Source organism: Artemia sp. Qi Xiang Cuo, chromosome 13 (assembly GCF_049724085.1).
Source record: "Artemia sp. Qi Xiang Cuo chromosome 13, ASM4972408v1, whole genome shotgun sequence".
Taxonomy (NCBI): domain Eukaryota; kingdom Metazoa; phylum Arthropoda; class Branchiopoda; order Anostraca; family Artemiidae; genus Artemia; species Artemia sp. Qi Xiang Cuo.
In genome coordinates this window covers 62,980,597-62,995,243 of record NC_142806.1, presented here as the reverse complement: position 1 = coordinate 62,995,243, position 14,647 = coordinate 62,980,597, and the positions used below count along the sequence as shown (strand labels likewise).

Sequence of the window (14,647 nt, the reverse complement as noted above, 5' to 3'; positions counted from 1 at the left end):
TCCTTGTTCAGGACACTCCCCCACAACCCTCCGTGTCAAAGGGTTAAGTCAGGCCATGGGAGCCTACGAGGTAGTGTATTAAGACGTTGTCGTAAAAACTTCAGAACAGGCTCATTCGATTGGAAATTAAAGGGCCAGTGCCCTTTTTAATAGTCGAAAGGGATTGGAGGGCAACTAGCCCCCCCCCCACGTCCATCATTTCCCCAAACACATCCAATCAAACTTTTGAGATAGCCATTTTGTTCTGTGTAGTTGATTTCCAGATAGAAAATATGTTTTTGATGAGGACACTCCCCCACAACCCTCAGGGCAAGAGTTTTAAGTTATGCCCTGGGGGCATATAAGGTTTTTATAGAAGGTGTTATCGTAGAAACTTCAAAACAGGCTCATTCAATTGTAAATTCAAAGGGCTAGTGGCCTTTTTAATAGTCGAAAGTGATTGGAGGGCAACTAGCCCCCCCCCCCACTCCCATCATTCCCCCAAACATATCCAATCAAAATTTTGAGATAGCCCTTTTGTTCAGCGTAGTTGATTTCCGAGTGGAAAGTATGTCTTTGAGAAGGGTAATCCCCCACAACCCTCAGGGCAAGGGTTTTAAGTTATGCCCTGGGGTCATATAAGGTTTTTATAGAAGGCGGTGTCATAGAAACTTCAAAAAAGGCTCATTCAATTGGAAATTCCGAGGGCTAGCGCTCTTTGTAATAGCCGAAAGTGATTTGAGGGCAACTAACCCCCCTCTCACGCCCATCTTTTCCCCAAACACATCCAATCAAACTTTGAAGACAGCCATTTTATTAAGCGTAATTCCAGAGTCAGGAAATTATTTCTTTGTGGATTAAATCCTCCCTCACTCCACAGAGCAAGGACAAAAATTTAAGGGTGATCAAAATCCTTCATGTAGTTTCTAATGGAAGGGATGTTCGCTTAGACTTGTGAAAGGGCTCGTTTGATCGAAAATAGAAAGTTCTTCTTCACTTTTTAAGAGTCAAATGAGATTGAAGGGCAACTAGCCCCTCTCCCTCCTCCATGCCCTAAATGCATAAGATAAAGACTTTGAAATAGACATTTTATTAAAATAGTTCAAAGTTCTGATAAAAAAAAACTCCGGTGTCGACACAGCCCACCAGGGCCCAGGGGAAGGCGTTGTAAGTTATGCCCTGGGGCATAACTTATTGAAGGGGGTTTATAACTTATGGGAAGGGGTTTTGTTTATGAGGAACACATAGGAAGTCTATTATATTTATCCAATTATGAGGTTAAAATACATACTCTGTGATAGATGCAAAATTGCTTTGGCAAACAAATTCCTATTTAGGTCAATTCCAAACAGTCGTGATCCCTTTGTGTCAGCAAGTGAAATTGTGTAAACCCCCTTATTGGAGCTATTTTTTCAGTCCATTCATTGTTGTCAATCGCTGTCCACAATTTGTGCAAGCTGTCTATTGTTCATATGTAAGTTTTTTATCAAAGAGGTAATCGTATATAATTTGAAAAAAACCTCATTCCATTTAAATTGAAAATTCCAGATCCGTTTTTTAAAGTCAAGAATAATTGGACAGTAAGTCCCCCCCCCATGCCATAAAAAATTGAAACTTTTTGCAATCAAAAACGAACAAAAATTAATTAAAAATAAACTTTCCGAAAAATAAGTTTTTCAAAGAAAAGTAAAGGCCATTTTAAACTTAAGATCATGATATAAAAATACATGTTAAAATACAAACAAATAACGACCAGAGATTACTATTAGATTATGAATTAAACCCAAAACGAACACAAACTAAGTAAACAATCGGAGCAAAAAACATACAACAAATAATAACATAACTGAATAAATAGATCTTAAACGGAGTAATGCTTATATTGAATATGAAAATCAGGCTTAAAACGAATAAAAATATTTTGCTATTGAAGTATAAATGAAACTTAAAACGAACAGAAATTAAATAAACAATCAATGTGAACAAACATACAATACATATTAATGTAAATGAATAATTAAATCTTAAAACGAGTAAAACTTAAATTGAATATGCAAATCAAGTTTGAATCGAATAAAAATAACTACAAACAAGAGTTTGGGTATTGTCTCACTGCAGAAGCCTAAAACCTACTGCGTCATTGGCGCTTTATTGAAAACGAATTATATTACAAATGTGTTCTTTTGTACTTAATATTGAAAATAAATATTAAAATTACAGTAAAATTTTGAACTGATGAGCTTTTAGCAATTAAAATCATTATGGATCAAATATTCAGTTTAATTTATTAGTTCTCTACAGTTCACTACAAACAAAATTTGATTTTGTTTATACTTTCCAAGACTGTTCAAGACTCATATAGTTTTGCCATTTTTTTTTAACTCTGCCTTTTTGTTGTAACTAACCGTGTTAGTTTGTTATGAAAACATTCTATGGCTTCTAGGCATTCCTATTTGAGCGGAAAACTGCACCTCAAACTTTGTGGAACATGCATTTTCTTGCATGAAACACAAAAATATAATAAAATGTCAAGTTTCGGAGTGTTCCACCACTCGCAAGCAAGTGCCATTGGTATTTTTGAATCCGCATGGTCAATTTAGGGGGTGGAGGGTAGGCTAATTCTCGTAGCAGCCCCATTCCGTCGTGGTATGGTTCACATTTTTAACACTTGGCGTCCGGACTATCATATAATCTACCAAACATACAACTATCCCAAATCAGTATCAATAAATAAATGAAACCCAGGACGAGCAAAAATTAAAATAAATAATTGATTCAAACTCAAATCTATCATAAATTATTATGAGTAGGGTTCAAACCCCCTTTGCTTTGTAAAAGCCAGAATATAATTTTTACTTTACTGAAAAAATTCAAATGAGTTTACTAAAAAAAAGGTGCATCGTCAATATACTATACATATGCTGATATTTATTCAATAAAATTTTAATTAATTTTTGATTTCTTAAAGTTACAAAAGTGAAAATATTTCAAAGAATTGTTTTCAGTAAAGCGCCAATGACGCAGTAGGTTTTAGGCTTCTGCAGTGAGACGATACCCAAACTCTTGTTTGTAGTTATTTTTATTCGATTCAAACTTGATTTGCATATTCAATTTAAGTTTCACTCGTTTTAAGATTTATTTATTCATTTACATTAATATATATTGTATGTTTGTCCGCATTGATTTATTATTTAATTTCTGTTTGTTTTAAGTTTCATTTATACTTTAATAGCAAATTATTTGTTTTCGTTTTAAGCTTGATATTCATATTCCATCCAAGCATTACTCGCTTTCGGATCTATTTATTCATTTATATTATTCCCTGTTGTATGTCTTTTCCTATGATGATTTATTTAATTTCTGTTCGTTTTGGGTTTCATTTATTTTTTAATAGTAATTTATGGTCGTTTTTAGTTTGAATTTTAACAGGTATTTGTATCTGCTGAGCTTAAGTTTAAAATGGCCTTTACTTTTCTTTGAAAAAATTATTTTTCGGAAAGTTTTTTTTTAATTAATCTGGTAAACAACCATGCAAGCAGTTGCAAACGTCATGAATATATCTTTCTGGTGTTTCAATTTTATTTTCAGATATTTTGAATAACAAATAACTCAGAGATTCAGCAGTAGAGATTGTTTTAACATAATTCAATAGGCCTGATTTTTAGTTCAATACGGTCAAAATACAGTTAAACGGCACCTGAACAGAGTTATGCCTCGTTTTTAATGGAATACAATATAGTTATTTTTAAGCCTATACCAGCAATCTAGGCCGTATCCAGGAGGGTCAGGGGGTTTGACCCCCCCCCCCGAAATGTTTGTCCGACTTGTTTTTCCCCAGGGGTGATCGTATCGACCCAGTGGTCCTAGAATACCACGAAAGTGCTCATTCGAACGGAAATTAAAAGTTCCAGTACTCTTTTTAAGTGACCAAAAAGATTGGAGGGCAAGCTGGCCCCCTCCTCTAATTTTTTTCCCAAAGTCGTCAGATCAAAATTTTGAGACATCCATTTTGCTCATCATAGTTGAAAGGCCCAATAACTATGAGTTTGGATATAAAATTGCCCCAAACAGTTCCATGGGAAAGGTTTTTAAGTCATAAAATTTGCCCATTTCTTATACATAGTATTTCTTATTGTGAAGTATGTATACATTTTCGGGTGTGGAGCATATACATTTTTCAGGGGGTGGATTTGTCAGGGGAAATTATATACTGGGGGATTTTGCCAGAATTCCTACGCAAAATTCTTTTTAAATGTCTTGCTTTCTCTTTTGCGTCTCAATTTTAGGCGTGGAGTTGTTAAGGATAACTGGCCGGAGTAAATTTTCACCGGGATTGAATTGTCTAGAGGATATTTCAGTGAGAATGGGGATTTCTCCATGGAGGTGGGGCCAGATTTCCTGGCAGTATCTAAGAACGATCAGAAATTAAATTGAAAAAACATTTTTTTTAAATGAAAGAAGGGAGCAAACATTAAAACTTAAAACGAACAGAAATTATTACGTGTATGAAGGGGATTGTCCCCTCCTCAACACCTCGCTCTTTACGGTAAAGTTTGAATTTTGTCCCAGTTTCTTAAGAACGACTCCTGAATCACGAGGGTCCTTTAGTTAGAACAATAGGAAGTTTTTTTTTAAGCACTAAAAAACTTTAGCGTAAAGAGCGAGATGTTGTGGAGGGGTCAATCCCCTTCATATACGTAATAATTTCTGTTCGTTTTAAGTTTTAATGCTGCTCCTTCCTTTCAGTTGAATTTTTTTTTTTATTTAATCTAATATGAAAAAAACATTAATTTTCACTGGTTTAATATTATTACATCGACTATGAAAACACTTTTACAATAATCATAAAACGGATCTTCTTCTTTGGAGACTTCTTTGTATTGGAAATGTTTGTTTATCTAAATAACAAAAAGGATATATTATGGCCTTTCGTTTTAGGCATGACAAAAATAAAAGTAAAAAATATAAAATAGGCCTAATATACCTTTAAAAAATATACCTTTCCTAAAAATCCCAAGCCAATGACTAATACAGGCATAGGAGCCAAAATCACAAGAGTGAGCTCCCATCCATATATGAAAGCATTGACTAGCCCTGCCAGAAAGCCGACTAGAGAAAACAAAAACATTCCTATTTTTTCTCCAATGCCTTCTTGTATCTTGTTCAAATCCCTGAAATTAAAAGAACATATGCATCATAAATAGGAACAATAAAAATAACAATAAAAGTTATTGTATGAAGGAAAATTCGTAACAATAAAACAAACAATGACAAGAGAAAAAATTACACATACGTTCATTTTCAAAAAAATATTACGGTGAAACAGAAATTTATCTTTTTTCCGAGCAGCTATGGTATACATTATAATAAGAAAATATTTTTTGTCTTTAACACCATCAGTGCAATAAACAAAGTTTCAAAATCCTTACATAATCCTTACAGGTATCCGGTGAAACTTTCCAAGAGAATGAGTTTACGAAGATATTTTTGAGGTGGAGGGGAGGAAAGATTTAAGATTGTATTCCTATGCGAAAACCGCCATGTCTTTTCCCAGATTATGAGAAATGCATTCTTTTTTCGAATGCGTTGCCAGGCAAAAGAGAATAGATAGTCAATATCCCTTACCTTGAAAGCACTAAAGTAAGTTACGTCCTTCTGATTTTCCTTAATACGAAAAATCAATAGCATATTTCAAATTCTCAAGTTTAAACTCTCATTCAATGTCGCACAATACGGCTCGCATTAAAAATGTTAGGTCCTCTAGGATTCTTAATAAAAAAAAAAAATTTAAAAAATTTAAAAAAAATGCCTGGTCAGGTTTCTTGATCTTTATAAAATCATTAGATCTATTTTGATTGAGTTTTACAACCCTCTGAACTTTCCCTGAAAGTTTCAACTTAAAACCTGTTGGGCTGTGGACGATAGTTGTTAAGGACGATCGGTTCAGGGAGAGCCTTATATATAGTTATTACTGAGATCTTCCGCGAGGGAAGATATAGTTTTAGAGAGAATGACCCAGGGTCTGGGTCATTTTGAAGAATAAGGACGCCCGTTGGTTGAGCCGGAGGATTCCCTTACACACTCTGGCCTTAACTGTAGGGGGATGTGTAGTGGCGTAAGAATTAGAGTGAGTTGATTGGTTATAGAAACAACCATTAAAGAATACACTTATCTAGGTTGTTTACCTAGATATCATGGAATTACTTTCAGTACCCCCTCCCCCCCTCCAGCGAACTAGAAATAATGATCTCGGGGCTACGACACCCTGGCACTTACTCCCACAGACAATATTCTTTTAAGCAACCGCACCGGTAGTAGCTGCAGCACTGTCACTGCACAACATTGGAAACAGTACTGACCAAGCGCAGGTGACCACGGCTATGTGGCACTAATTAGAATCTATTTCGTTCCCAAGATGTTACATTTATGCCATTTTGACAACCTGGATGCACTAAAACTATTTTGACTTAGTCCACTATAATATATTAGTAGTAGTAGTAACAGTAACAGTCACAAGTCGGAGTTGCAAGTAGTTGTATACGTAAGTAGTCAGAGTCACAATTATTCATAGTCACAAGCAGTCGCCGTCGCAAGTACTTTTAGTAATATTATTAATGATAGCAGTAGTCCCTGCAGTAGCAGTAGTTGTAGAGCAGTAGAAGTAGGAGCAGTAATAGTAATAGTAGTAGAAGAAGCAGCGTTGATGGTATCAGCTTATTACCCTCAGCCATCCCTGAATTATTGCTGATACATCCTTTTGACATCCTGCATGTGCATCGTGTGGTTTGATTTAGTTAAACGCCAATAACATTCACCAAAATTAATCTTAATAACCTTAGATTTTCCAGAGATATTGCAAATACGCCCTTTTGAAAATATGGTTGCAAATCAATTGTTTTAATTTAGTTCAACATCCCAAACAATACCCCCTAAGATTTCTAACGTAATACCCTTAGCTGTTCCTTAGCTGTGGGATAGAACAAAAATGCCCTTTTGACAATATGGACAAAGTATCTTATGTTTAGTGTTATGACCCCTCAACTTCCCCTGAAAGTTTCAACCTTATTCTTTATTCTCTTCAAGGATGTTGAATTTACACCCTTTTGGAAACCCTAGATGCACCTTAACTCTTTTGATTTAGTTCAAAAGTAGTATCAGAAACACTGAAAGCAATAGTTGTAGTAGGAGTAGAATTAGTGGCAGTAGTAGCAGGTCTAACAGCAGTAGAAGTAGGAGAAGTAAGAATAGTAGCAGTAGTAGTGGAAGTAGTTGCGCTAAATGTTTCAACTTAATTTCCCCAGCCATCTCTGAAATTCTACACCTTGCTAAATAAGAGGTTCTAAAACTGCTAGTCGTGCACAGGGAGGCCATGGGATAAATTTTGTCTTTCATATGAAGAATAAGCTAAGCGATCAAAGGCTATAAAAAAACCAAGATCAATAGTAATAGAATGAAAAAAAAGAAAAATTTATTTAGAAATATGATGCCAATTTGACTATTCAGAGGGTGTATTTACTTTCGTGAAAGATACTATTCTTTGAATGAACTGGAAGTGAGATTTTTTTACACTAGACCTAATGAAAAAACAGATGAATGAAATTTAATATAAAATACGAAACAAGCTAGGGAATGTTCATATACTAGCAAGAAAATCAAATGTGTTTGTATATTTTGTAATTTTGATGAACTTACAATTTCAGAAATAGTCCTTGAGCAAAAAAATATCCATGATATTGTGCTCAATTAAGGAATTTGCATAACTAATTTGACCCAGTTTTGAGGAAAATTCTTTGTGAACGCCAAAATGTTTCTTGATAACTGTTTCTTGGTAAGGGGGGATGAGAAGCTAGAAACACCTTCCTCGAAATGCCATGTGTTTTCTAATTTTCTGTGATTTTTTTATGATTTTCATGTAGATCCCTTGTCCTTGGAAAATAGCCATGATATTGTGCTCAATTAAGGAATTTGCATAACTAATTTGACCCAGTTTTGAGGAAAATTCTTTGTGAACGCCAAAATGTTTCTTGATAAATGTTTCTTGGTAAGGGGGGATGAGAAGCTAGAAACACCTTCCTCGAAATGCCATGTGTTTTCTAATTTTCTGTGATTTTTTTATGATTTTCATGTAGATCCCTTGTCCTTTACTGTTTAGAAGAACGTGAGCCCCCCCCCCAAACTATTTGGGTACGTCTAGTGTGATTGCAAAGGATAGACATGGTTTGGAGATGGATACTAAAAGGAGCACAGATGGTGCTGAATTACAGCGAGTAATTTTTAGTAAAAAGAAGAATCCCAGCCAATTATGCAACTGTTGCCACATTTTCATATAATTTTAAGATAAATTGCTTTCTTTAATTGCTTTTTTAATTTGAGCCCTCTCCATGACCGAAAAGTTGCCTCTCCAAAATAAATTCAAACACTCACACCTAAGAAGAAGATACAGAAACCAAAACTTACTCAGTTATTTTGCTGGCAAAGTCATTTGTACTAGTGACGTCATACCAGCCTATGTCTTGTCTAATTATAGACTCAAAAAACAGAGCTCGGATTCGAAAAACCTAAAATTATGGTAAAGCTGTATTTTTTTTCAAATCTTGGCCTGCGAAACGAAACAAAGGTAGATGAAGAGGCGTGATAAAAGTTAAAAAGAAATCGGACGTTGGAAACTGGCTCTTGGGGTTATTAAATTATAAAAAAAATGGGATCTTTCGACTGAAAGTAAGGAGCAAAATTAAAACTAAAAACGAGAAAAAATGTTTACATATATGAAGGGGGTCATCCCTCCTTAATAACTCACTTTTTACGCTAAAGTTCGAATTTTTTGCCAATTATTTAAAAATGACTCCTGAATCAAAAAGGCCGTTTAATTCAAATTAATTAAAAAAAAACTTGCCAAATAAGAATCTCTTTAAAGAAAAGTAAAGGCCATATTAAACTTCAGATCAAAAGAAATAGAAACTTCCAATAACTTAAACTCAAAATGACCAGAAATTATTATTAAATAATAAATGAGACCAAAACGAACGGAAATTAAATAGACAATCATAGCACACATTCAATAGATACTAATATAAATGAATAAACAAATCTTGAAACGAGTGAAACTTAAATTGAATCTGCAAATCAAACTTGAAACGAACAAAAATAACTACAAACAAGAGTTTGTGTTTTGCTTCCTTCTGTCACTGTATAAGTCTAAAACCTATTGCATCACTGGCGCTTTGCTGAAAAACTATATGAGTCTTGATGTACAAATAAATAGTAATGGAATATACAAATAAAATGAAACTAAATGTTTAATATAATTCTATTAATTGTTGAAATATCATCAGTTCAAAATTTTATTTTCTGTAATTTTATTTTCATCTTCAATGCTGTAATAACTGGAAAATAAAATATTTGTAGTATAATTCGTTTTCAGTGAAGCACCAATGACGCAATAGGATTTAGACTTTTACGGTTAGGGAAGGGGACAGTATTCTACTCTTGTTTGCAGTGAAGCTATATTTGGCTTGAACAGTCTCGGAATGATATTAATTGCTGAACGCTCATCAGTTCAAAAATTACTTTTACTGTAATTTTTATGTTTATTTTCAATGATTTAATAAGTAAAAAGGAAAATATTTGTAAAATAATTCGTTTTCAGAAAAGCTCAAATGACACAGTAGGTTTTAGACTTTTACAGTGAGAGAAGGAGGCAAAACCGAAACTCTTGTTTGTAGCAATTTTTGTTCATTTCAAGCTTAATTTTCTTATTCAATTTAAGTTTAACTCGTTTTAAGATTTATTTATTCATTTATATTACTACCTATTGTATGTTTGTTTGCTATGATTGTTTATTTAATTTATGTTCGTTATGGGTTGCATTTATGCAACCCATAACAAATAAGTTGTTCGTCTTCAATAGTAAAAGATGTTGTTCGTTTTAAGATTGATTTGCATGATGAATTTAAACTTTACTTGTTTTAAGATTTATTTATTCATTTATATTAGTACCTTTTGTATGTTTTTTTGCAATGATTATTTATTTAATTTCTGTTGGTTTTGGATTTTATTTTTTTTTTAATAGTAATTTCTGGTCATTTTGAGTTTGAGTTGTCGTAGGTTTCTATTTATCCTGATATTAAATGAATGAATTTTATTAATAACCTGTCTTACAATAAACAGAAAAAGACAGAGCAAAAACTAGAAAAGAAAAAAAAAGCAAAAACTGGCAAGAAAAACAAATACAAACAAAAAGAACTACATAATAACACAACTATTTGGTAAGGTGGGCCCACTCGTGATCCAGGAGCTCTAGTTTTTTCACGTAATTCTAAATTACCTCCTCCACGGCACTCAGAGGCTCAACAATTCCATATTTCACAGCAATATGGCGGTTTCTAACAAAAGGCTGCACTTGAAGAAGATATCGGGCATACTTGAAGAACACCGACCTTATGTCTTTCCTGTTTCATGCACTCAGGAGCTTCCAAAAAGGAGACAGGTACAAGACATGAGGCAAAGCTACTGCATTATAAAGACGAGCCAAATATTCACGGCTTGAATTGCGACGGATAGTGACAACACCCGCATAGGCAATGCACACTTTTTTAGAAAGGTGTTCAATAAGCAAATACAGGGTCTCTCGAAGATTACGACCAATCGGCAGGCCAAGGTACGTAATGTGACTAGACGGTGTTACGGTAATTCCACCAAGCCTGACTGTAGCATTATCTTCAGGGCAATTAAAAAACAAAACAGCAAACTTTTCTACATTAAACTGCAAACCAATATCAGCATAACTTTTTTCAAGACGCGAGAAATTATTTTCTAATGAAGAAAGCAACCGAGACAGATTTAAAAGATCATCTGCAAAACCCAGAAGTGACAAGTCAATATGCTTCCAAATATAACTCGGAGAGATAACCTGTTGTGCATCATTAACACTGTTATTAAACAAAGTAGGAGACGGTATAGCCCCTTGCTTAATTCCCTTATGTACGGATATCTCCCCACTAAGCTCACCATCTTGCAAACGAACACGAAGCTTAAGGTTCCTATACATATCACGTAGTGACCTTACAATAGAAGAACGCACACCTCGCTTACACAGCTCAACCAAAATCTGGGCATGAATCCCAGAGGCAAAAGCTCTCCTGACATCATACTGACCTAAGATCAAAGTTTCTCGCGAGAGATGAGCATCAAGCAATATGTTAGCAAGAAGATAACGTACATGGGTGCACCCGAGGCCTTTTCGAAAACCAAATTGGTGTGGAGGCATCTCACACTTATCATAAATCTCATCAAACAAAACAATCTCGAATAGTTTACAAAATACTGAAGATATCGCTACTGGCCGATACGAAGAAGGCTGTTCGGCTGGCTTCCCCTTCTTTAATATCGGTATAACCATACCCAGACTAAAGCAACTCGGGACTATCCCTTGTGTCAAAATCATCTGAAACAGGAGGGCAATATGATGGTAAAGAACATAACCTCCTAAATAAATATGTAGAGCACAAATACTATCGCAGCCTTTTGAGTATACCTTTTTCAGCTTTTTAACGGCCTGGCAAAGTGTGACCGGTGACACTGAGAAATCGTTAAAGGTGTCGGTAAGCATAGAAGCCAGCTCATTCTCGTAATTAGACTGCAGAACTGGATCAGGCGCTTTGAACTCGGACTCAAAGTAAGCACTTCACTGATTAGCAGAAATATTAGACGTAGGCTTGGCTTCTTCAGGCTTAGACCGAAGCGACCAAATAAGGTTCGGATTCTTACTGAGCTTTTGCACAAAATTTTCTTTGAGGGTTGCACGGTGGGCATCTAACGCTTTATTGAACTTTCGTTTAGTATGTATTCGAATCTCGTTCACTATTCCACATCGTGGCTTCCCGCTATCATGCCAAACTTTCAGCCATAGCTTCGCCGACGCACAAGCCGCCACTAGCTCCGAATTTCTAGACCACCCTTTCACCTGTGATCTATTACGGATACGCTTCACAGGAACTGCTACACTCTCCGCGATACTCAGAGCATGCGATATTTCTGCACAGTACATGTTTATCTGCAGACGTATTTCACTTTCACTGCAATACGAGTTTGCATTTCTCTGCAGCAGATGGAAGGGAACTTTTATTTTACTCAGGATATCCCCAGAAGTAGCCGCAAAGAGATCATTCGACACTTGTTTCCAGTCACTGTATGCTCTCCATTGGGGTTTGCATGGGCCCGACAACTTTGGACAGTCCAGTGTTATTGACAATGACAGAGGCAAATGGTCAGAGTAAGAACCATCAGCTGCAACTTTTACTTCGTCACTCACTGGCAAGTTCGTTAACACATGGTCAAGATTTGAGACGGTGTTGGCAACACTGATAAATGCGTAAGCTTTGTCCTTATCAACGACATTTAACTTATCAGGAAGGGAACCTATAACGATTTGAGTCCTTTCATATTCGATATTAAGTAGGTCACAGTTGAAGTCCCCTTTTAATAGAACTTTTGTATTCCCAGGAATTTGAGCCTTCACGAAACGGCTTAACTGAGTACATGCACCCGTGAACCTTCGTCAGAGAGGCTAGATGTATAACTAGTAGGAAGATAGACGTTTATTATCACAGTATCGCGAAATTTAACAGCGAGGAAGTGTTTACTTGATGCTAAAAGTTCATCCTAAAGAGACTTTCTCACCCAAGTGGCTAAACCACCAGATGGCCGACCGCTGGATTTCACACGTTCAGGTGGCCGAATAAAACACTGGAGTGAACTTGAGAACTTGAGCAGGTTAGTATTGTCCTCGGAAAGCAGGTGCTGTTGTATACAAAATACTTCATTTGTTAGGCTCATAGTATCAAGCAGAACTGTTTTCTCAAGTGCTTTCCCATTTATATTCCAAGACAGAATATTACACATTTTGGGAGCGTGATCCATCTTTCAAGTTTTTTCTGTTATCAGGACAGGTATATTGATAACATGTGTGCCTAGTCGAATTGCAATTCAGGCACCGAGTAGGATTTTGACAAGGGTTCTCAGGAGAGCTTGTGTGGCCAGTTTATCTACAGCGGCTACAAGTTTCAGTTTCTTACAGTCCGCCGCTATGTGCCCCACATGATGACACCGATAACACCTTCGACGCAAAAAGCAGAATTCTTCTAGACGGAATAGTTCGAAACCAATTTTAATCGGGTTCGTTAAGGCAGCGGTCAAAGCACTTTTAGAGGGGTAATACATTTTAAACGCTTGCGAATTGCCACACTTGATTGCCTTTTCAGTCTTTTGACAGATTTTTCAGAAGGTCTTCTGTCACGTTGCTGGGGAGACGTTTCACTATACCGATGAACTGGGAATTAACAAGTCGATTGTCAATTTTATGGCTAATTTTGAGGGCAGCCGAGACTTTTTCGGCGGCCTGCTTCGAAGACACTGACAGTTGCCATTCCTTATTTCTCCGGCTGAGCACTGCATCTGCTAATGTTGTATCGCCCGGTGACAAGCTTTTTATAAACCCCTGACGCTTTCCTGGATCGTCTAACTCAGGAGGCATTTTTTCACGACAACCGAGAATAGCTGTTTTTCCACACTTGGTGTGTTAGATATTGAAGAGGACGTTGTAAGCTGATTGTTGGAATCAGCAATAACTTTCAAATAATAGTTCAGAGTACCTAACTTGTAGGAAAACTGTTACACCTTACTAGTAATTTATCTCGTCATTTCGTTTAAATGAGTAGTAATACAGACTATTATTTCATCACCACACGTGAGAACAGACTCCGGCTCTAGAATAACGAAAGTCGGAATTTCTTAACCGTCCTTAGCACAGCGCCATATGGCTTTTGCGATATCCGTCAAGTTATCACAGTCTATTTTGCATTCGCGTAATCGTTCTTCATATCTGAGTTCAACCTCATAGTAAGTCCACAGCAGTTTTTTGGCTTCCATAATACTGGCATGATCAAAAAACTCTATTCCTATGTTAACGAACATATCAGTCTTAATACCCTTTGTCATGCATCTAGATACAAAGTTTAAAACTGGGTTCAATATCAGCACAGTTTTCATTTCATTAATTTGGATTTAGTCCAAAATACATTCACCAATTTCTTTGATAATTAATAATATCGAATTCTAGGCAGATATTTAAGGTTTGAACTATATATTCAATATTTTTCTGGTGGTTAACTTGCAAGAAAAGTAAGTGAAGCGTTGAAAGCTGTCTACCTTGTCCCCGCAATTTAAGGGGCAAGCCCAGCGGGTACCACGGCTCTTGCTAACAACTCTCCACCCCCCTCTGCTCACTTTTCTTTCCCCACCTCAATTGTAGTGTAAATGCCTCTAAATATCAGATGTCCCATTTATTTGAAATCAGACTGCTTGATGGCTAACCTCCAATATTATCAGTGAAAAAATATCAAATTCATACCACTTTTACAAAATATAAATAGATGTCCAGAAACTAGGTTAGTAGTTTAAGCAAAGGTTTTATCATAGGTCAGGAACTATAATCCTTTGACAAATATTGCGAAATCCAATAGCTTCCCTGGGATTATAACTCACTGAAAAAGCTTACTGGTTTGATAATATCCAATTTATGACAGATACATTCACTATGAACTCTGAATCAAGACTGATTCATAATAAACTATTAAGTTTATTATGACCTTTACTTTTCTTTATAAAACTT

General features: G+C 35.7%; 1 protein-coding gene across 1 annotated transcript in view; it reads right to left on the bottom strand.

Moving 5' to 3' along the window:
- LOC148945532 (uncharacterized) overlaps window positions 1–14,647 on the bottom strand; it is a 257,374-nt gene that overhangs the window by 142,800 nt on the left and 99,927 nt on the right. The window contains exons 5-9 of the mRNA XM_089099073.1: window positions 13,300–13,546; window positions 11,746–12,396; window positions 10,889–11,133; window positions 8,437–8,537; window positions 4,979–5,150 (exon numbers count right to left, since the gene is read on the bottom strand). Of these exons, the coding sequence (XP_088955199.1) occupies window positions 4,979–5,150; window positions 8,437–8,537; window positions 10,889–11,133; window positions 11,746–12,396; window positions 13,300–13,546 (1,416 nt within the window). The remainder of the gene's footprint in view (window positions 1–4,978; window positions 5,151–8,436; window positions 8,538–10,888; window positions 11,134–11,745; window positions 12,397–13,299; window positions 13,547–14,647) is intronic.